We start from the raw sequence: 21,207 nt of genomic DNA, 5'->3' as shown, positions 1-21,207 counted from the left end.
AAATGAGTATTTTTAGGTGTAGTGTAAAAACTGTGTCCACAAACAAACCAACACACGCCTGTTTTTTTCCCCAAGGGCATGTGTTCAGTGTAATTGTGGTCATCCAGCGAGAATTTGACAGAGGTGTCCCTTGCCGCGGCCACTCTACCCCTTTGTCCTGTGCTGGGGAGACGCGCCCGTTTACTCATTACATCATCTCATCCCGAACAAAGCCTCCCCCGGGACATGACTGGCAGCGCCAATAGCCAATCGCCGCTCGCGAGGCGGCGTACGGTTGGCCCTCCCCGCCAATGGGAGAGCGGGAAGCCTGGGCTCCGGCGCCCGCGCCAATCAGAGCGCACGCGGTCGGTAAATAAAGCGGCGGCGGCGGCGGCGGCCGGCAGTTGGGTGATTGCGGAGCGGGAGACATGACCACCACAACCACCTTCCAAGGCCTGGACTCCACAGGTCGCAGCAGTTCCAGGTATTCCGACGGAGGGTGGGGAGAGGCCGCCGAGCCGCGGTTGCCCTGGAGACGGGGTTGGTTAGGCGGCTGTTCGCCCCGTCCGGCAGGGGGTGGCCCTGTCGGGTCTGGGCGTTGTTGCCCTCAGCGACCAGACGGAGCTGCATTGTTGCAGTCGAGCCAAGCCAAGCCGTCTCCTTTGGGCAGATACATTTTGTGCCGGTTACCTGTGACAGCTGATGGTACCCGGGGTATCGGGCGACCACTGCTTGACGAATTGCATGTACAGCATTAAAACGACGCCGCAGCAGACTTGACATTAGCACTAATTGGGTAAAAACTAACCATCCTGTAAACCCGTGGAAAGCTAAGTGTAATAACGGCTCCTTGTGCACGTACAGAATATGGTTGGTTCTGACAATAGAAACCATCTCGGCAGTCTCTACCCTTAAAGGCAAAATTCTGACCATCTTTAATTATTTTTTTAAATAAAGCTCTCCTGCTGCTTATGTAGTCGGTGACTGTGTGGAGTTTACCGATGACCCACTCAAATTCATGAAATGGCCCTGTTCCAGACCGATGGGTGGGTCCCCCTTTCATTGTCTATCACTGTAAACCTGCAGTATTCAGACATATCCAACCACATTCGTTCGGCTTATTTTAAGCGGCTGATTGCTCTCGTGGTAGGTTGGAAACCTGAGTAACTTTATTAATTAACGTCTACATTATTGGACATGTAAAGGTGGTATTTGATTGAAAAGCTTTGTGCACTGCCTAGGTGTTGGTCAAAAAGCAGTCTGCTAATTTGCTTGTAATAAACACTTAATTAAAGATTGTGAGTTCGCATGAACAAACGTGCTTTACTGAGTTTCCTTTTGGATTTAATATACAGGCTCAGCAACTAGAGGGGTTATTGGTTACTAGTAAATGGGGGCTAAGAAATGTGATCGTACTTTTTGAGGGAGAAAAAAATTAGAAAACTGACTTATCAGCATGATGTTATGAGTAGGGAAAATTCTGGGATCTAGAATGGATTTAATAACAGCACCAAGAGAAGGATAGAAGATTGAATGATTGACATGGATTAATGAAAGGCATATTGGAGTTCTTCATGGATGTGGCTATTAGAATAGATGAGAATAAATGTGGGATGTGACCTATAAATATTCCCGCAAGTTTTCGAAAGGGTCCCATTCCCCCTCTTTATACTGGCCATCTCCCCTCTCCACTTGAGCCTGATGTAGAGTTGATGATGTTGGCTGTTCCTTTCCTCTATGAATACTGCCCTACCAGCTGAGTTCCTAAAGCAGATAGCTTGTATTTGCCATAGGGTGTGTGCAGTGAAGATTATAAGATTGGTCTAGAGATGGCGCATCTGTTGCCGGAATTGGCAGTAGATGCTTTCATTTGCTTAATAGATTCTAAAGGCAGTTGCAAAGAACACAAAGGAACTGTGCAGCTCTGCATTTTGCAGTTTTCAAATTCCTTTTTTGTATTATTTCTTGCTGTCATCAGTAGGATGGCTTCATTTATAGCTCAGCCCCATAGCAGCCCTGGCCGATCCTTACCTTTGTCTTATCTGTCCCTCCTCACAGCCTCCAATTTAAAAAGGAAACTGCTTTTATTTCCCATCTCTGAAAGGTCTTCAAAACTGAAATTTTAACTCCTGTCTCTTTCAACAGATGTTGCCTGATCTAATGATTATTTTCTGTTTTATAAGTTTTAGGTAGTGGCTTGTACTGTTGCTGTTCCTGCCTTTAGTGCAGCCACTCCCTTAATAGAGCGGCCTCTAACATTGGAGAAATAGTGGTGTGGGTTCAGAGATTGCAGAGATATTGTGGGGGAAGGGGGTGGGTATTGTAAAATTGAGTAATTTGAAAACCAGGATGAGCATTATGGAATTTGGAACAGCTCTGAGCATAGATTAATAAACCTAGTTAGGATATGACTACAAGTGGGGGAATGAAAAACTGGTTAATTGATGCCACAGCACTCAACATCTACAAAAGGAAAGAGCTGATTATTGTCCAGGAGGTAGAAGCCAGGGTGCATGAGTCATAAGGTGCAGGATTAGGATATTTGGCCAATCAAATCTGCAGCACTATTCCATCATGGCTGACTTATTAACCCTCTCAACCCCCTTCTCCCCTTACTAATCAAGAACCTGCCACCTCCACCTGGGTCCTACCACCATGCACATCTCTTCCCCCCCCCCCCCCCCACTTTTTGCTTTCCACAGGGATCACTCCCAGCGCAACTCCCTAGTCCATTTGTCCCTCCTCACTGATCTCCCTCCTGGCACTTATCCTTGCAAGTGGAACAAGTGAACAAGTGCTTCACCTGCCCCTACACCTCCTCACATGACCATTCAGGGCCCCAAACAGTCCTTCCTGGTGAGGCGACACTTCACCTGAGAGTCTGTTGGAGTCGTATACTGTGTTCGGTGCTCCCGGTGTGTATATCGGGGACACCCAACATAGATTGGAAGACTAGGAGAACAAGTGGGATCTCCCAATGGCCAGCAATTTAATTCCACTTCCCATTCCCATTCTGATATGTCCATCCATGGCTGCCTCCAGTGTTGATAAAGCCACAATTGGGTTGGAGGAATAACATCTTGTATTCTGTTTGGGTAACCTCAATCCTGACAGCATGATCATCGATTTCTCAAACTTCTAGTAATGCTTCTGCTCCCAATTCACCATTTCCCATCCCCTTGCCCCTTTTTCTTCTTGCCCGCACACTGCCTCCCTCTGGTGCTCCTCTCCTGCTTTCTTCTTCCATGGTCTTCTGTCTCTTTCCCCAAACAACTTCCTAGCTCTTTGCTTCATCCATCTCTTCCCCCCCCCCCCCACCCTTCAAGTTTCAGCTGGCATTTCTCTCTCCCCTCCTCCCACTTCTCAACTTTTTTTCTCCAATCCTGCTGAAAGGTTTTGGCCTGAAACATCAACTTTGCTTTTTTACTTGGGTGCTGTCTGGCCCGTTGAATTCCTCCAGAGTTTGTGTGTTGCTCGGTTTCTGCAGACTTTTTCTTGTTGTAATCAAGAACCTATCAACCTCTGCTTTAAATATACTCAATGGTTTGGCCTTCACAGCTGTCTGTGTTAATGAATTCCACAGATTTAGCATCCTATAGCTAAAGAATTTCCTTCTCATCTCTATTCTGAAGGGATCTTATGTTTTCTGAGGTTGTCCCCTCAGGCCTTGCCCACAATAGGAATCCTCCTTTCCCCATCCACTGTCTCGGCCTTTCAATATTTGCTAGGTTTCAATGAGATCTCTTGGCATTCTTAACTCCAGAGTACAGGCATTAAAGCCATCATACATAAACTGTTTTGTTCTAGGATCATCCTCTCCAATACTAGCACATCTTTTTTGGATAAGTGGCCCAAACCTACTCAATATTCCAGTTGCAGTCTGACCAATACCTCATAATACTCGAGATGAGGCCTCCCCAGTGCCTTATGAAGCCTCAGCATTACATCCTTGCTGTTGTATTGTAGTTCTCTTTAAATGAATGCTAACACTGAATTTGCCTTTCTCACTACCTACTCAACCTGCAAATTGCCTTTTGGGGAATCCTGCATGAGGATTCCCAAGACTCTTTGCAACTCTGATTTCTAAATTTGCCTGGTCTCCATCTTTACTCCTTCAACCAAAATGCATGACTGTACACTATATTCCATTTCTTTGCCCATTTTGCTAATCTGTTGAAGTCCTTCTGCAGACCCCCTTTTTACTCAACAAGACCTGCCCCTCCTATCTTTGTATAATCTGCAAACTTGGCCAGAAAGCCATCAATTCAATCATCCAAATCATTGATCTATAATGTGAAAAGAAGCGGTCCCAACACTGATCCCTGTGGAACGCGCTAGTCACTTGCAGATAGTCAGAAAATACCCCATTTATTCCCACTCTTTGCCTCCTGCCAGTAAGCCAATCTTCTATCCATGCTAGAATCTTTCCTGTAATATCACGTGCTCTTACTGTGTTTAGCAGCCTCGAGTGTGGCACTTTGTCTCAGATCTTCTGAAAATCCAAGTTAACAACCTCCACTGACTGTCTATGCTGTCTGTTATTTCCTCAAAGAATTCTGACATGTCTTAAGAAAACCATGCTGACTTATGGCCTATTTTATCATGTGCCTGCAAGTAGCCAAAACCTCATTCTTAATAACGAACTCCAACATCTTCCCAACCACTGCGGTCAGGCTCACTGGCCTACAGTTTCCTTTATTCTGTCTCCTTCCATTCTTGGAGTGGAGTAGCATTTGCAATTTTCCTGTCCTCCAGAACCATTCCATTATCTAGTGATTTTTGAAAGATTACTAATCAATCTGTTCAGGTGTAATCCATCTGGTCCAGGTGACCTATGCACTTTGAGACCCTTCAGCTTCCTAACCATGTTTTCTTGGTAGTAACTGCAGTCGCTTCTGCCCCCTGAGACTTAAGAATTTTTGGCATATTGCAGGTATTTTCTATGGTGAAAGGTGATGCAAAATTAAGTTCTCGGTAGTCCACGTTAAGGGAACAAAGCCGGCGAGGGTCAGTAACTTGATAGCAACATTAAGAGGATCTGTCCTGAAGCCAGCACACAAGTGTTTTCACAACGAAGGCATGACAGTACCTCTACTTTCTTAAAAGTTTCTATAGATTGGCATGTCACCCACAACTGTGAATCTATAAAAGTTTCTCATTGAAGAGTATCCTAGCTGCTTGCATCATGGCCTGATATGTAAACACTGATGACCAGGAATAGAACAGGCTGCAGAAAATGGTGGACAGTCCAATGCATCACAACCAAAGCCCTCCCTACCGTTGAGTACACTTACATGGAGCACTGCTGTAAGAAACCAGCATCCATCATCAAAGACTCCCACCACCCAAGCCCTGCCTGCTTCTCACTACAACTTTCAGGCAGCAGGTACAGAAACCTTGGGTCCTGCGCCAATAAGTTCAGGAACAGTTATTACCCTACAACTATCAGGCTCCTGAACTTGGCAAGGATAACTGCATTCATCACTTCATTCACTACTTCTCGAAAACAGACTCATTTCAAGGGCTCTTTAAACTTTGTGTTCTCAGCTTGACTTTTGTACACTGGTGTTTGTCAATCTTTGTTAAGGATGAGGTGATGGAGTACTTGCTGACATGGGATGAGATAGTATGAAGTCAGCATGGCTTCTTTCAGGGAAAATCCTCCCTTATGAACCTGTTGGAATTCTTTGGAGTAGGAAATTTTTGAAGAGATTTCAAGTAGGATGGATAAAGGGGATGCAGTGGATGTTGTGTATTTGGACTTTCAGAAGGCCTTTGACAAGGTGCCACATAGACTACTTACCAAGTTAAGAGGCCATAGTTTTACAGGGAAGTTACTAACAAGGTTAGGGCATTGGCTAATTGGTAGGAGGCAGTGATTGGGAATGAAAGGATTCTTTTCTGGTTGGCTGCCAGTGACTAGTGGTGTTTTCCAGGGGTTGGTGTTGGGACCACTTTTTATGCTGTATGTAAATGATTTGGGTGATGGAATAGATGGCTTTATTGCCAAGTTTGTATATGATACAAAGATTGGTGGAGGGGCAGGTAATGCTGAGGAAACGGGTAGGATGCAAAGGGACTTGGACAGATTAGGAGAATGGGCAAGAAAGTGGCTAATGAAATACAATGTTTCATTGTAAAATGCATAGTCATGCACTTTGGTAGTAGAAAGAAATGTGTCTACTATTTTGTAAACAATGAGAAAATCTAGGAATCTAAGATGCAGAGGGACTTGGAGTCCGTGAACACCCTGAAGGTTAACTTGCAGGTTGAGTCGGTGGTGAGGAAGGCAAATGCCATGTTAGCATTCATTTGAGGTCTGAAGATCATAAATGTGATGCTGAGGCTTCATAAAGCACTGGTGAGACCTCACCTTGAGTATTGTGAACAGTTTTGGGCCCCTCAGTTTAGAAAAGATGTGCTAGCATTGGAGAGGGTCCAGAGGAGGTTCACAAGGATGATTCCAGGAATGAAAGGGTTATCATACGAGGAACATTTGTTGGCTCTGGGTCTGTACTCACTGGAATTCAGAAGGATGAGGAGGGATCTCATTGAAACCTTTCGAATGTCGAAAGGCCTAGACGGAGTAGATGTAGAAAGAATGTTTCCTTTGGTGGGCGAGACTTTTTCGAGAAGGCACAGCCTCGGGATAGATAGCATACTTATATTAAAAAAAAACATGTAGAGGAATTTCTTTAGCCCAAGGGTGGTGAATTTGTGGAATTTGTTGCCACATGCAGCTGTGGAGGTTAGGTGTATTTAAGGCAGAGATTGATAGATTCTTGATTGGCCATGGCTTCAAAGGTTATGGGGAGAAGGTCGAGAACTGGGGTTGAGGAGGAGAAAAAATGAGGATCAGCCATGATTGAATGACAGAGCAGACTCAGTGGGCCAGTTAGCCTAATTCTGCTCCTATGCCTTATGGTCTTATTTATTTATTTTCCTGTAATGGCCTGCAAGAAAATGAATTTCAAGGTAGGATGTGGTAACATTTATGTACTTTGATAGTTTGCATTGAACTTTGAACATTTGAATAGTGTCATCTGCTGTCCAGTGTTGAGGGTCAGCATGTAGGTGAGGATCCATAGTGAGTGAGTGTTACCAGAGGTATGGGCAGAGAAGTTATTACTGGTGATGCCCTGACTGTGACTGGCTCTGGGTAGATGAAGAGAGAATTATGTGATTATATTCCCATTTGGCAGGGTATCATTGAAGATGAGTACATTTGCAGGTACTGAAATCTAGAGCAAAAGCTAACTGCTGTAGTACCTCAGCAGGTCAGGCAGCATTTGTGGAGGCAAAAGGCTGATTGGCATTTCAAACTGAGACACTGAATCAGGATTTGGTGTACAGAGGGAAGCTAGAAAGTGCGTAAGAGTGAAGGTGGGGGGGGGGGAAGCATAAGTGGAAGTAGATTGGTCAGTGAAGTAGAGGACAGAGTACAAAATGTTGAGACAAGCTGATAGTTAATAGGTGTAAATATGAGGAGGGAATGGCAGATGGACCTGAAAGGGAGGGTGAAGACACTGGCAGATGATGGAACCAGATCCATGATGGAACCCTTGAATGATGGAGCTGAGCAGACCTGGGAATCATATAGTGGTCCCTGTGGAAAAGGGGATGATGTTAGCTAGTCAGATCCCATTGGAGCTGACCGAAGTGATAAAGTATGCTAGATGAAGCTGGTGGGGTGAAGGGTGAGGTTGAGGGAACTCCTCTATTCAGATTGATCATGGGTGAGAGCAGACATGGGAACCTGAGGAAATGCATGAGTTCCATTGACTATGGCAGAGGGAAAGCCATGATTTCAGAAAGGGGATATTTCAGAAGTAACATACACTGCTGCAGGAACTCAGGTCAGCCACCACCTGAGGAAGGAAATGGACAAATTTTAGTCAAGACCTTTCAGAACTGGAAGGAAAGGGGAGATGGCCAGCATACTTTATATACAAAAAAAAAGTTGGGGTGGGGGAGGTATTGTGCAAAAGTTGGTGGTTTGATTAGCTGGATCCAGGTGAGGGGGACCACAGGCAGGTGAAGAATGGGAATGATGCAAGCAGCTATGAGGTGATGGGAGGCTAAGTAACTATGCTGAAGAAGAGTTTAATAAGAGGACTATTGACCATGGAATAAAAGGTAGGATGGGAGGGAAGATGCTGGAATGGTTTGTTTTCTGGGAAATTGCAAATGTCACTCCACCCTTCATGAAGGGAAATTAAAGGCCGATTAGTCTGATCTCAGTGGTTCGGAAGATATTGGAGTTGATTGTTAAGGATGTAGTTTTGGGCTACTTGGAGGCTCATAATAAAATAGGCTGTAGTCTGCATGGTTTCCTCAAGGGAAAATCTTGCCTGGCAAATTTGTTGAAATTTGAAGAAATAACAAGCAGGATGGACAAAGGAAATTCAGTTGATGTTCTGTACTTGGATTTTTAGAAGGCCTTTGACAAGGTGTCACACAGGGCTACTTAACAAGCATGGTATGACAGAAAATATACTAGCATGGATAAAGCAGTGGCTGATTAGCAGGAGGAAAAGTGGGTATAAAGGGAGACTTTTCTGCTTAGCTGCCAATGACCAGTGGTGGTCCTCAGGGGCTCTGTTGGGGCCACTTCTTTTTATGTTGCATGTCAATAATTTGGGTGACTGAATTGATGGTTTCTTGGCTAATTTTGCAGATGACATGAAGATGGGTGGAGGGGCAGGTAGTTTAGAGGAAGTAGGGAGGATATTGGATAGAATTGGAGAGTGGGCAAATAACTAGCAGAGGAATACAGTGCCAGAAGTGTGGTCATTCACTTTGGTAGAAGAAATGAAAAGGCTGATTATTTTCTAAATAGAAAATACAAAAATCTGAGGTGCAAGGTGACTTGGGAGTCCTTGTGCAGGATTCCCTAAAGGTTAATTTTGGGGTTGTTTGTGGTGATGCAGGTAAATGTGATGTTAGAATTCATTTCAAGAGGACTAGAATATAAAGCAAGGATGTAATGTTGAAACTTTTTACCGCAGTGATGAGGACTCGCTTGGAGTATTGTGAGCAGTTTTTGACCCCTTTATCTTGGGATGTACTGAAACTGGAGTTCAAAGGAGGTTCATAAATATGATACCAGGATTGAATGACTTGTCATATGAAGTGTTGATAACTCTGGGCTTGTATTCACTAGAATTCAGAAGAGTGAGGGATGACCTAATTGGAAACCTATTGAATGGTGGAAGGCCTTGATAGAGTGGATGTTTCCTAGGGTGGAATTCAAGACTAGAAGACACAGCCTTAGAGTGGAGGGGTGTCCTTTTAGAACAGAAATGAAGAAATTTGTTTAGTCAGAGTTCCCCATTCCCCTCCACCACTCTCCTCTGCCTAATGGAACTTGTCCTTACTCTAAATTTCCCCTTTAGTTCCTCCCACTTTCTTCAAACAAAGTGTAGCTGCAAGCACTTGCATGGGTCCCAGCTACGCCTGCCTGTTTGTCGGCTATGTGGAACACTCTGTTCCAAGCCTACACTGGTGATTGTCTCGCACTTTTCCTACATTACATCGCAACTGCATTGATGCTGCTTCTTGCAGCCATGCTGAACTCATTGACTTCATCCACTTGGCCTCCTACTTCCATCCTGCCCTCAAATTTACCTGGTCTATTTTCCAACACCTCCCTCCCCTTTCTTGATCTCACTGTCTGTCTCCACTGATGTTTATTAGAAATCATGGACTCGAAGCTACCTGGACTATACTTAAAATGCCATCCCCCTCTCTCAATTCCTCCCTCTCCACAGCATCTGATGAGGCTTTTCTTTCTAGAATGAAGATGGCCTGCTTTTTCAAAGGGGCTTTTCTACCTCTACTTTCAATTTTGCTCTCAACTGCATCTCTTCCATTTCATGCACATCCTCCATCCACCCTACCAGGGATAGGGTTCCTGTTGTCCTCCCTACCACCCTCCACACCCAGCATGTAATTCTCCGAAACTTCCATAATCTCTAATGCGATCCCATCACCAAGCACATCCTTCCCTCCTCTACCCCCCCCCCAACTTCTGCTTTCCACAGGGATCACTCCCGACGTGACTCCCTTGTCCATTCGTCCTCTCCACTGATCTTCCTCCTGGCACTTATCCTTATCACTTATAATTGCCCCTACACCAACTCCCTCACTACCATTTACGGCCCTAAACAGTCCTTCCAGGTGACGTGATACTTCACCTGTGAGTCTGTTGGAGTTGTATACTGTATCCAGTGGTCCCAGAGTGGCCTCCTGTATATTAGTGAGATTAGATGCAGGTTGGGAGACTGCTTCACCAAGCACCTAAGTTTCGTCTGTTAGAAAAAGCGGGATCTCTCAGTAGCCACCTATTTTAATTCCACTTCCCATTCCCATTCCCATTTTGATATGTCTATCCATGGTCTCTTCCACTGTTGTGATGAGGCCGTGCTTGAGTTGGAGAAACAATACCTTATATTCCAGTTGGGTAGCCTCCAACCTGATGGCATGAACATTGATTTCTCGAACTTTCGATAATGCCCCCACTCCCTGCCTTCGTTTCCCATCCCCTTTTCCCTTTCTCACCTTATTTCTTTGCTTGCCCAACACCACCCTCTGGTGCTCCTTGCCCCTTCCTTCCATGGTCTTCTGTCTCTTTCATCAATTTACTTCCCAGCTCTTTACTTCATCCTTCCTCCTTCAGTTTTCACCTATCACTTGTTTATCTCTCTCCCCTCTCCCCACCTTTTAAATCTAGTCAGCTCTTTCTCCAGTCCTGCTGAAGGGTTTTGACCCAAAACCTTGGCTGTACTCTTTTCCTGGACGCTGCCTGGCCTGCTGAGTTCCTCCAGCATTTGTGTTGCTCACATTTCCACTATCTGCAGATTTTCTCTTGTTTGCAACCAGAGTGGTGAATCTGTGGGATTTGTTGCTGCAGGCAGCTGTGGAGGCCAAGTCTTTATTTAAGACAGGTTGATAGATTCCTGATTGGTCAGGGCATGAAGAAATACTGGTGGGGGGGGGGGGGGAAGGAGTATTGGCAGGAGAGGTAAAAGCAGCAGATTGAAGCTGAGGAAAAATGGATGAGATATGATGAAATGGTGGAGCAAATTTGATGGGCCAGATGGCTTTATTCTGCTCCAATATCTTACTGTCTTGTGGTCTAAGGAGGGAAAAGGTGTGGGTGATGGGCAGATTGAGAGGGTGGGAAGGGGAAGAGAAGAGGTAATGGGGCTGGTGGGATAAGGGGTGGGGGTGGGAAAGTAGCTATCACTCTACCAAGGCAGAGTGAGGTGGTGTTCATCTAATCTGCATCTGGCCTCAGTTTGGTAGAACATTTCATCTTGCAAATGGGTGTAGCAGAGACTGAAGCTAGGACCGGGGGGGGGGGGGGGGGTGTTCTTGTAGGAGGAGGTGAGTCCAGGTGTCGTTGAGATAGCTGTGAGAGTCCAAAAGTTTATAATAGATATCAGTGGATAGTTAACTTCGCGAGTTGGCGACAGATCTAGGAAAAAGAAGGGAGGTGCCAGAAATACTCAATGAATTTAAAGTTTGTGGCAAAAGTGAATAGAGTGACAAGTTGTGCATGAGTCCAAGAAGTGGCAGCAGTGGAGTTCGTAGACACTTGGGAGCAGTACAGTGTATGTTTGGCACAAGGACTGTTCTGCATAGCCATCATGAAGCCAGGGCCCAGGCAATTGCCCATGGCTGTTCCTATGATTTATAGAAAGTAAGAGTAATCAAAGTCGTTCTGCTAGGTGGCTGAGTGTTAAAGGGAACAGATTGGGTGTTTGTCCCAGAAAAAAGCAGGAGATCCTAAATGTACTGTGGAGGTATCTAAAGACAGTGTTCTGATGGGAGGCAGTTGGGGCAGGGTATTGGAAATTCTCAATGGTCAAAGGTGTGAGAGGAATCCTGGATATAGGTGGATGGGAATTGGATAAATGAAGGTCTGAAGAAGCAAATTGAATAGGACAAGCACAGGTAGAAACAACGGGTCTACTAGGGGTTTTCTATTTATCTTGGATAAGAAATGGAAGTGGGTAGTGTGGGTTCGACATGGAGCATGGATATGGAGAGGAGATCCCCTGATGCATAGAACATTACAGCACAACTCCTTTGGCCTGTGATATTGTGCCGACCTTTTAACCTACTTCAAGATTGATCTAATCCTTCCCTATAGTCCTCTACTTTTCTATCATCTATGTGCCATTTAAGAGTTTCTGCCTCTACCATCACCCTAACAGGGCATTCCACGTACACAGCACTCTGTGTAAAGAGCATAACTATTGACATTCCCCCACCCCCATGATTCCCTCCAATCACCTTAAAATTATGCTCCCTTGTATTAGCTATTTCTGCCCTGGGGAAAAAAAGTTTCTGCCTATCCACTCTATCTGTGCCTCTTACCTTGTACACCTCTATCAAGACACCTATCATTCTCCACTACAAACAGAAAATCCCTAACTTGCTCAAGCTGTCTTCATAAGACATGCCCTCTAGTCCAAGCATCATCCTGGTAAATCTCATCTGCATCCTCTCTAAAAGTTGTGGAAGCTTTCTATAACGAGGCAAACAAAACCAAACATTATATTCCAAGTGTGGCATAACCAGCGTGTTGTAGAGAACCATAGAGCAATACAGCACAGAAACAGGCCTTTTGGCCCTTGGCTGTGCCAAACCATTTTTCTGCCTAGTCCTACTGACTAATATTTATCATTAATATACATTAACGATTTAGATGAAGGGATTAAAAGTAACATTAGCAAATTTGCTGATGACACAAAGCTGGGTGGCAGTGTGAAATGTCAGGAGGATGTTATGAGAATGCAGGGTAACTTGGACAGGTTGGGTGAGTGGGCAAATGTATGGCAGATGCAGTTTAATGTGGATAAATGTGAGGTTATCCACTTTGGTGGCAAGAACAGGAAGGTAGACTAAATGGAGTCAAGTTAGGAAAAGGGGAAGTACAATGAGATCTAGGTGTTCTCGTACATCAGTCAATGAAAGCAAGCATGCAGGTACAGCAGGCAGTGAAGAAAGCTAATGGCATGCTGGCCTTTATAATAAGAGGAATTGAGTGTAGGAGTAAAGAGATCCTTCTGCAGCTGTACAGGGCCCTGGTGAGACCCCACCTGGAGTATTGTGTGCAGTTTTGGTCTCCAAATTTGAGGAAGGACATTCTTGCTATTGAGGGAGTGCAGCATAGGTTCACAAGGTTAATTCCCGGAATGACAGGACTGGGCTTGTTTACACTGGAATTTAGAAGGATGAGAGGGGATCTGATTGAAACAATTGTGTAAGATGTGGGAAACAAGTAAGGAAGTTATGAAACCTATGACAGTTAAAGAGGTGGAAGTACTGGCGCTTTTAAGAAATTTAAAAGTGGATAAATCTCCGGGTCCTGACAGGATATTCCCCAGGACCTTGAGGGAAGTTTGTGTAGAAATAGCAGGAGCTCTGACGGAGATCTTTAAGATGTCATTAGAAACGGGGATTGTGCCAGAGGATTGACGTATTGCTCATGTGGTTCCATTGTTTAAAAAGGGTTCTAGAAGTAAGCCTAGCAATTATAGACCTGTCAGTTTGACATCAGTGGTGGGTAAATTAATGGAAAGTATTCTTAGAGCTAGTATTAATAATTATCTGGATAGACAGGATCTGATTAGGAGTAGCCAGCATGGATTTGTGCGTGGAAGGTCATGTTTGACAAACCTTATTGAATTTTTTGAAGAAGTTACGAGGAATGTTGACGAGGGTAAGGCAGTGGATGTAGTCTATATGGACTTCAGCAAAGCCTTTGACAAAGTTCCACATGGAAGGTTAGTTAAGAAGGTTCAGTCATTAGGTATTAATGCTGGAGTAATAAAATGGATTCAACAGTGGCTAGATGGGAGATGCCAGAGAGTAGTGGTGGATAATTGTTTATCAGGATGGAGGCCGGTGACTAGCGGGGTGCTTCAGGGATCTGTTTTGGGCCCAATGTTGTTTGTAATATACATAAATGATCTGGATGATGAGGTGGTAAATTGGATTAGTAAGTATGCCGATGATACTGAGGTAGGAGGTGTTGTGGATAATGAGGTGGGTTTTCAAAGCTTGCAGGGAGATTTATGCCGGTTAGAAGAATGGGCTGAACGTTGGCAGATGGAGTTTAATGCTGAGAAGTGTGAGGTTCTACATTTTGGCAGGAATAATCCAAATAGAACATACAGGGTAAATGGTAGGGCATTGAGGAATGCAGAGGAACAGAGAGATCTAGGAATAACAGTGCATAGTTCCCTGAAGGTGGAGTCTCATGTAGATAGGGTGGTGAAGAAGGCTTTTGGAACGCTGGCCTTTATAAATCAAAGCATTGAGTACAGAAGTTGGGATGTAATGTTAATATTGTACAAGGCATTGGTAAGGCCAAATTTGGAATATTGTGTGCAGTTCTGGTCACCAAATTATAGGAAAGATATCAATAAATTAGAGAGAGTGCGGAGACGATTTACTAGGATGTTACCTGGGTTTCAGCAATTAAGTTACAGAGAAAGGTTGAACAAGTTAGGTCTCTATTCATTGGAGTGTAGAAGATTGAGGGGGGATTTGATCGAGATATTTAAAATTGAGAGGGATAGATAGAGTTGACGTGAATAGGCTGTTTCCATTCAGAGTAGGAGAGATTCAAATGAGAGGACATGATTTGAGAGTTAGGGGGCAGAAGTTTAAGGGAAACACGAGGGGGTATTTCTTTACTCAGAGTGATAGCTGTGGAATGAGCTTCCTGTAGAAGTAGTAGAGGCCAGTTCAGTTGCGTCATTTAAGGTAAAATTGGATAGGTATATGGACAGGAAAGGAGTGGAGGGTTATGGGCTGAGTGTGGGTAGGTGGGACTAGATGAGATTAAGAGTTCGGTACGGACTAGGACGGCCGAGATGGCCTGTTTCCGTGCTGTGATTGTTATATGGTTATACAAGATTATTAAGGGATTGGAAACATGGCAGGAAGCATGTTCCCGCTGATGGGCGAGGCCACAGTTTAAGAATAAGGGGTAGGCCATTTAGAACAGAGATGCGGAAAAACTTTTTCACCCAGAGAGTGGTGGATATGTGGAGTGCTCTGCCCCAGAAGGCAGTGGAGGCCAAGTCTCTGGATGCATTCAAGAGAGCTAGATAGAGTTCTTATAGATAGCAGGGGTCAAGGGATATGGGGAGAGGGCAGGAACAGGGTACTGATTGTGTATGATCAGCCATGATTGCAGTGAATGGCGGTGTTGGCTAGAATGGGAGAATGGCCTACTCCTGCACCTACTGTCTATTGTCTATTGACTGGCACCTGGCCCATATCCCGCCATACACCTCTCATCCATATACCTGTCTAAGTTTTTCTTAAATGTTAAAAGTGAGCCTGCATTTACCACATCTGGCAGCTCATTACACATTCCCACCACTGTGTGAAGAAGCTCTCTGCCCCGATGTTCCCTTTAAACCCTTCCTCCTTCACCCTTAACCCATGTCCTCTGGTTTTTTTTCTCCCCTAGCCTCAGTGGAAAAAGCCTGCTTGCATTCAGTCAGTGCATACCCATCATAATTTTATGCACTTCTATCAAGTCTCCCCTCGTTCTTCTACGCTCCAGGGAATAAAGTCCTAACCTATTCAACCTTTCTCGGTAGCTCAGTTTCTCAAGTCTCGGCAACATCTTTGTAAATCTGCTCTGCACTCTTTCAACCTTATTAATATCCTTCCTGTAATTTGATGACCAAAACTGCACACATACTCCAAATTCGGCCTCATCAATGCCTTATGCAACCTCACCATAACATTCCATATACTTAGTACTTTGATTTATAAAGGCCAATGTACCAAAAGCTCTCTTTACTACCCTATCTATCTGTCATGCCACTTTTAGGGAACTTTTGTATTCCCAGATCCCTCTGTTCTATTGCACTCCTCAGTGCCCTACCATTTACCTGGTATGTTCTACCTTGGTTTTTCCTTCTACATCTGTTACGCTAATTCCAGCATACAGACCGCTCATCAGGCACTCCAGACCAGTTCAGAAGCGGTGAAAACCTGGCCAGCAGGAGCCATCTCTGCTCTTCAAGACCACTTTGTGCACACTGACTGGCACATGTTCAGGGAGGCTGCAACTGGTGGCGACTCTACCAACTTAGAGGAGTACACAGCATCAGCGACAACATCAGCAAGTGCATTGATGTTATTCTGTCCAAGACCATCACTATACGTGCTAACAAGAAGCCATGGATGACCGCAGAGGTGCATGCGCTGCTGAGGACCCATGACTCTGCCTTCAGAGCAGGCGACAAGGCAGCCCTAACAACAGCAAGGGCCAAACTGTCCCGGGCCATCAGAGGGGCAAAGCGTCCACACGCCCGGCAAATTCACAGCCACTTCCAGGACAGCAGTGACACACGGTGCATGTGGAAGGGCATCCAGGACATCACCAATTACAGGCAGTTCCCGGGTTATGTACGGGTTCCGTTCCTGAGTCCGTCTTTAAATCGGATTTATACCTAAGTCAGAACAGGTACATCCGGTATTATTTAGGGTCTCGGCCCGAAACATTGACAGTGCTTCTCCTTATAGATGCTGCCTGGCCTGCTGTGTTCCAGCAGCATTTTGTGTGTGCTGTTTGAATTTCCAGCATCTGCAGATTTCCTCGTGTTTGTTATTTAGCGTCAGTCAAATGTTTGTCTTAGTATATATTACCTTTCTATGCATATAAAACACTTATATATTCCAATTATGTATTATGTATTCCAATAAATAAACCACTGCGCTGCTTAGTAATAATTGTAGCTTTCATCAGGGCAGGGCGTTTCACATGCTCCATTATTCTCACTTTATCCGTTATCCTTTAAAATTGTTCCAATCATTGTTCGACTGTAGCCTAATGTTTTTCCAATGACCGATGGCGTTTCACCTCTTTCCAAACGCTTTATTATTTCCACTTTATTTTCAATCGTGATCGCTTCCTGTCAATGGAACAGAAACACAGCGGGCGGTAGATCCCGGGCTCCTGAGGTCTGCTGGGTCCTAAGGACAACAGCACTAAATCTCCCGGGTGCTAAACTGCACCGGACTGAGACAGGTTAAATGGGACAAATGGGGGCTGTGCTGGGTTTGGGTATTTGATCTTCCACAATACTCCGAGTGGGAGTTTAAACTGGAGGTGGCAGTGTTTTTTTTACAAGGTCGAGTTGTGAACTTGACATCAACCTGGCACGGATGGTACAGGAGTCACTGGATCGATAATCAACCCGGTACAGGAGCGGTCTGTCACTAAATCAAACTCTGGAACCTCTGTTCTCTAGCCCATTGCTGATCTCACTGCACCATCAGCTGACTGGAATGGGGGTGGCGGGGTCAGGGTGAATCTTACTAAGAAAAATTTAAGCCAAATACAAAGTTAACACTCAACACAGTGACAATGGCAATGACTTAAAATGGTGAATGGCGTCGCGATCTGGCTTAAAATGGTGGACGGCATTCTCCTTCCTTGGCTCGTAAGTACGAGTTGTCCGTAAGTTGGATGTTCGTAACTCGGGGATTGCCTGTATAGGACAACATCACCTGATCGTGTGGGTGATGCCTCCCTCCCAGATGCGCTGAATAACTTCTATGCCCATTTTGAGGTGGAAAATGGTGTGGCGGTGAGGAAGTCCACCCCTCCTACGAATGACCAGGTGCTGTGTCTCACTGTGGCTGATGTGAGAAGAACCCTGTGCAGGGTCAACCCACGGAAGTCTGCTGGACCAGACAACATCCCTGGTAGAGTGCTCAGAGGATGTGCAGACCAGCTAGCAGGTCTTCTCACTGACATCTTCCACATCTCGCTGAGCAGCGCCACTGTTCCAACGTGCTTCAAGGCCGCCACCATCGTCCCCGTGCCAAAGAAGTCTTCAGTTTCCTGCCTCAATGACTACTGTCCCGTTGCACTCACATCCATCATCATGAAGTGTTTCGAGAGGCTCGTCTTGAGGCATATCAAGACCCTGCTGCCCCCCTCACTGGACCCCCTGCAGTTTGCGTACCATCCCAACCGCTCAACAGACAACACCATTGCCATCACCCTCCACCTGGCCCTAACCCACCTGGACACAAAAAAAAGACATGCGTTTGGATGCTGTTCATAGACTTCAGTCAGGATTCAACACAATAATCCCTCAGAAACTGATTGGAAAGCTGAGCCTACTGGGCCTGAACACCTCCCTCTGCAACTGGATCCTAGACTTCCTGACTGGGAGAGCTCAATCAGTCTGGATCACGAGCAGTACCTCCAACACCATCACACTGAACATTCTCATTTTTTAACTGTGTATTGTACCAGCAGTTATGGTCAAAATGACAATAAAAGTGACTTGACAAGTGCATACCTCACACTTGTCTGTATTAAACTCCATCTGCCATTTTTTCAGCCCATTTTTCCAGCTGGTCCAGATCCATCTGCAGACTTTGAAAACCTTCCTCACTGTCTACTACATCTCCAATCTTTGTATCATCAGCAAATTTGCTGATCCAATTTACCACATTATCATCCAGTTCATCGACATAGATGACAAGTAACAATGGACCCAGCACTGATCCCTGTGGCACACCACTAGTCACAGGCCTCCACTCAGAGAAGCAATCCTCCACTACCACTCCCTGGCTTCTCCCATTGAGCCAGTGTCTAATCTAATTTGCTACCTCACCATGTATTCCTAGCGACTGAATCTTCCTAACTAACTAACCATGACCTACCACACACAGAGCAGTGTTGACTCTCCCTAATCAGTCCCTATCTATCTAAATACTTGCAGATCCTATCTCTGAGTACTCCTTCCAATAATTTACCTACTACCGATGTTAAATTTACCAGCCTATAATTTCATGGATTACTTTTGGAGCCTTTTTTAAACAATGGAACAACATGAGCTATCCTCCAATCCTCTGGCACCTGACCTGTAGATACCAACATTTAAAATATTTCTGCCAGGGCTCCTGCAATTTCAACACTCATCTCCTTCAAGGTCCGAGGGAATACCCTGTCAGGTCCTGGGGATTTATCTGCTCTGATTTTCCTCAAGATAGCAAGGACCTCCTCCTCTTCAATCTGTATAAGTTCCATGACCTCACTACTTGTTTCCCTTATTTCCATTGACCCCATGCCAGTTTCCTTAGTAAATAAATGCAAAAAACCCATTTAAGATCCCCCCCCCACTATTTCTTGGTTCCATACATAGCCAACCACTCTGATCTTCAAGAGGACCAATTTTATCCCTTACTATCCTTTTGCTTTTAATATGATTGTGAGGAAAATGGAAATTATGGACATTGCGTGGGCAGAAGAGATTAATTTAGTTGTTTCAGCACAACATTGTGGGCTGAAAGGCCTGTTCCTGTGCTGTACTGCTCTCTTATATACCTGTAGAAGCTATCCTTCACCTTGACCGCCAAACTTACCTCATGTTGTCTTTTAGCCCTCCTGATTTCTTAAGTATTTTCTTACTCTTTTTATACTCAGTACTTTATTTGCTCCCTGTTTCCTATACATGTCATGCATCTCTCCTTTTTATTAGAATTCCAATATTCCTAGAGAACCAAGGTTCCTTATTCTTATTCACTTTGTCTTTAATCCTGACAGGAGCATTCAATCTCTCAATTTCTCCTTTGAAGACCTCCCATTTACCAATGACATCCTTGCCAGAGAACAACCTGTCCCAATCCACACTTTTTAGATCCTTTCTCATTTCTTCAAATTTGGCCTTTTTCCAGTTTAGAACCTCAACTTGAGGACCAGATCTATCTTCATGCATGATTGTTGAAACTAATGGTGTTATGATCACTGGAACCAAGGTGTTCCACTGCACACACTTCTGTCACCTGTCATAACTCGTTTCCTAATAAGAGATCTAATATTGCATCCTCTCTAGTCAGTACCTCTATATTGATTTAGAAAATTTTCCTGGACAAGTTTTACAAACTCTAACCCATCTAGACCCTTAACAGTATGGGAGTCCCAATCGATATGTGGAAAATTAAAATCCCCTACTATCACAATTTTGTTTCCTGCAGTTGTCTGTTATCTCTCTGCAGATTTGCTCCTCCAATTCTCACTGACTATTGGGTGGTCTATAATACAACCCCATCAATGATGTCTTACCTTTCCTGTTTCTCAGCTCCACTCATATGGTCTCAGTAGACAAGCCCTCTAATCTGTCCTGCCTGAGCACTGCTGTAACATTTTCCCTGACTAGCAATGCCACCTCCCCCACCCTTCATCCCTCTGTCTCTATCACATCTGAAACATTGGAACCCTGGAACATTAAGCTGCCAGTCCTGCCACTCCGGTAGCCAAGTTTCACTAATGGCTAAAATGTTATAATTTCATGTGTCAATCCATGCCCTCAGCTCGTCAGCTTTCTCCCACAATACTAGAGCTGTGCCATTGCCTCATAGTGCCTTGAATAATGAGAGCAAACATCCATATGCTGCTTTAACAACCCTATCAACTTAATAGCAACTTTGAGGGATCTATAGACATGGATTTAAGATTCCTCTGTTCTACACTACTAAGAATCCTGCCATTAATCCTGTATTCTGCCTTCAAATTTGACCTTTCAAAATGAATTACTTCACACTCTTTTGGGTTGAACTCCACCTATCGCATCTCAGCCCAACTCTGTGTCCTGTTAATGTCCCATTGCAACTTACAACACTCTACACTATCCACAACTATACCATCCTTCATGTCATCTGCAAACTTGTAACCTATTCTTCACTTCCTCATTTGTAAAATTCACAGTCGTCAAGTTCCCTCTCACCTGTGAACACTAAAGTAAAATATTAAAGACCTACCCGCCTTCTATGCTATCCCTGATCAGTTCTGTCCTGCCGCTGGCCGACCTGCTGTACTTCACATACATGTAGAACACCTTGGGGGTTTCCTATATCCTACTTGCCAAGTCATTTCATTGGAGCAAGGTGTAATATGAAGCTAACAGATGTTCTCAGGGAAATGTATGGCAAAAATGTGGTAAATGTTCAGGGGATATCTGCGTGGTGTTCTGCATAGGTATGTTCCAATGAGATGGAACAGATGGTAGGGTACAGGAACCGTGGTGTCAAAGACTGTTGAAAATCTAGTCAAGAAGAAAAAAAGCTTATGATAGATTTAATAAAACTAGTTAATGATAGAGATCTAGAAAATTGTAAGGCTAGCAGGAAGAAACTTAAGAATGAAATTAAGAGAGCCAGAAGGGGCCATGA

At 44.5% G+C, this 21,207-nt stretch overlaps 1 protein-coding gene across 4 annotated transcripts in view; it reads left to right on the top strand.

Moving 5' to 3' along the window:
* Positions 1–306: 306 nt before the first annotated feature.
* The window catches only part of jpt1b (Jupiter microtubule associated homolog 1b), an 80,456-nt gene continuing 59,555 nt past the window's right edge, over positions 307–21,207 (top strand). For 3 of the 4 annotated variants that reach the window (XM_059948983.1, XM_059948981.1, XM_059948984.1), the window contains exon 1: positions 307–463. In XM_059948983.1, coding sequence (XP_059804966.1) covers positions 408–463 — 56 coding nt within the window. In that variant the 5' untranslated portion in view covers positions 307–407. The remainder of the gene's footprint in view (positions 464–21,207) is intronic. The other variant, XM_059948982.1, reaches the window with a different exon arrangement.

This window comes from Hypanus sabinus, chromosome 23 (assembly GCF_030144855.1).
Source record: "Hypanus sabinus isolate sHypSab1 chromosome 23, sHypSab1.hap1, whole genome shotgun sequence".
Taxonomy (NCBI): domain Eukaryota; kingdom Metazoa; phylum Chordata; class Chondrichthyes; order Myliobatiformes; family Dasyatidae; genus Hypanus; species Hypanus sabinus.
This window is presented reverse-complemented; position numbering and strand designations above follow the sequence as displayed.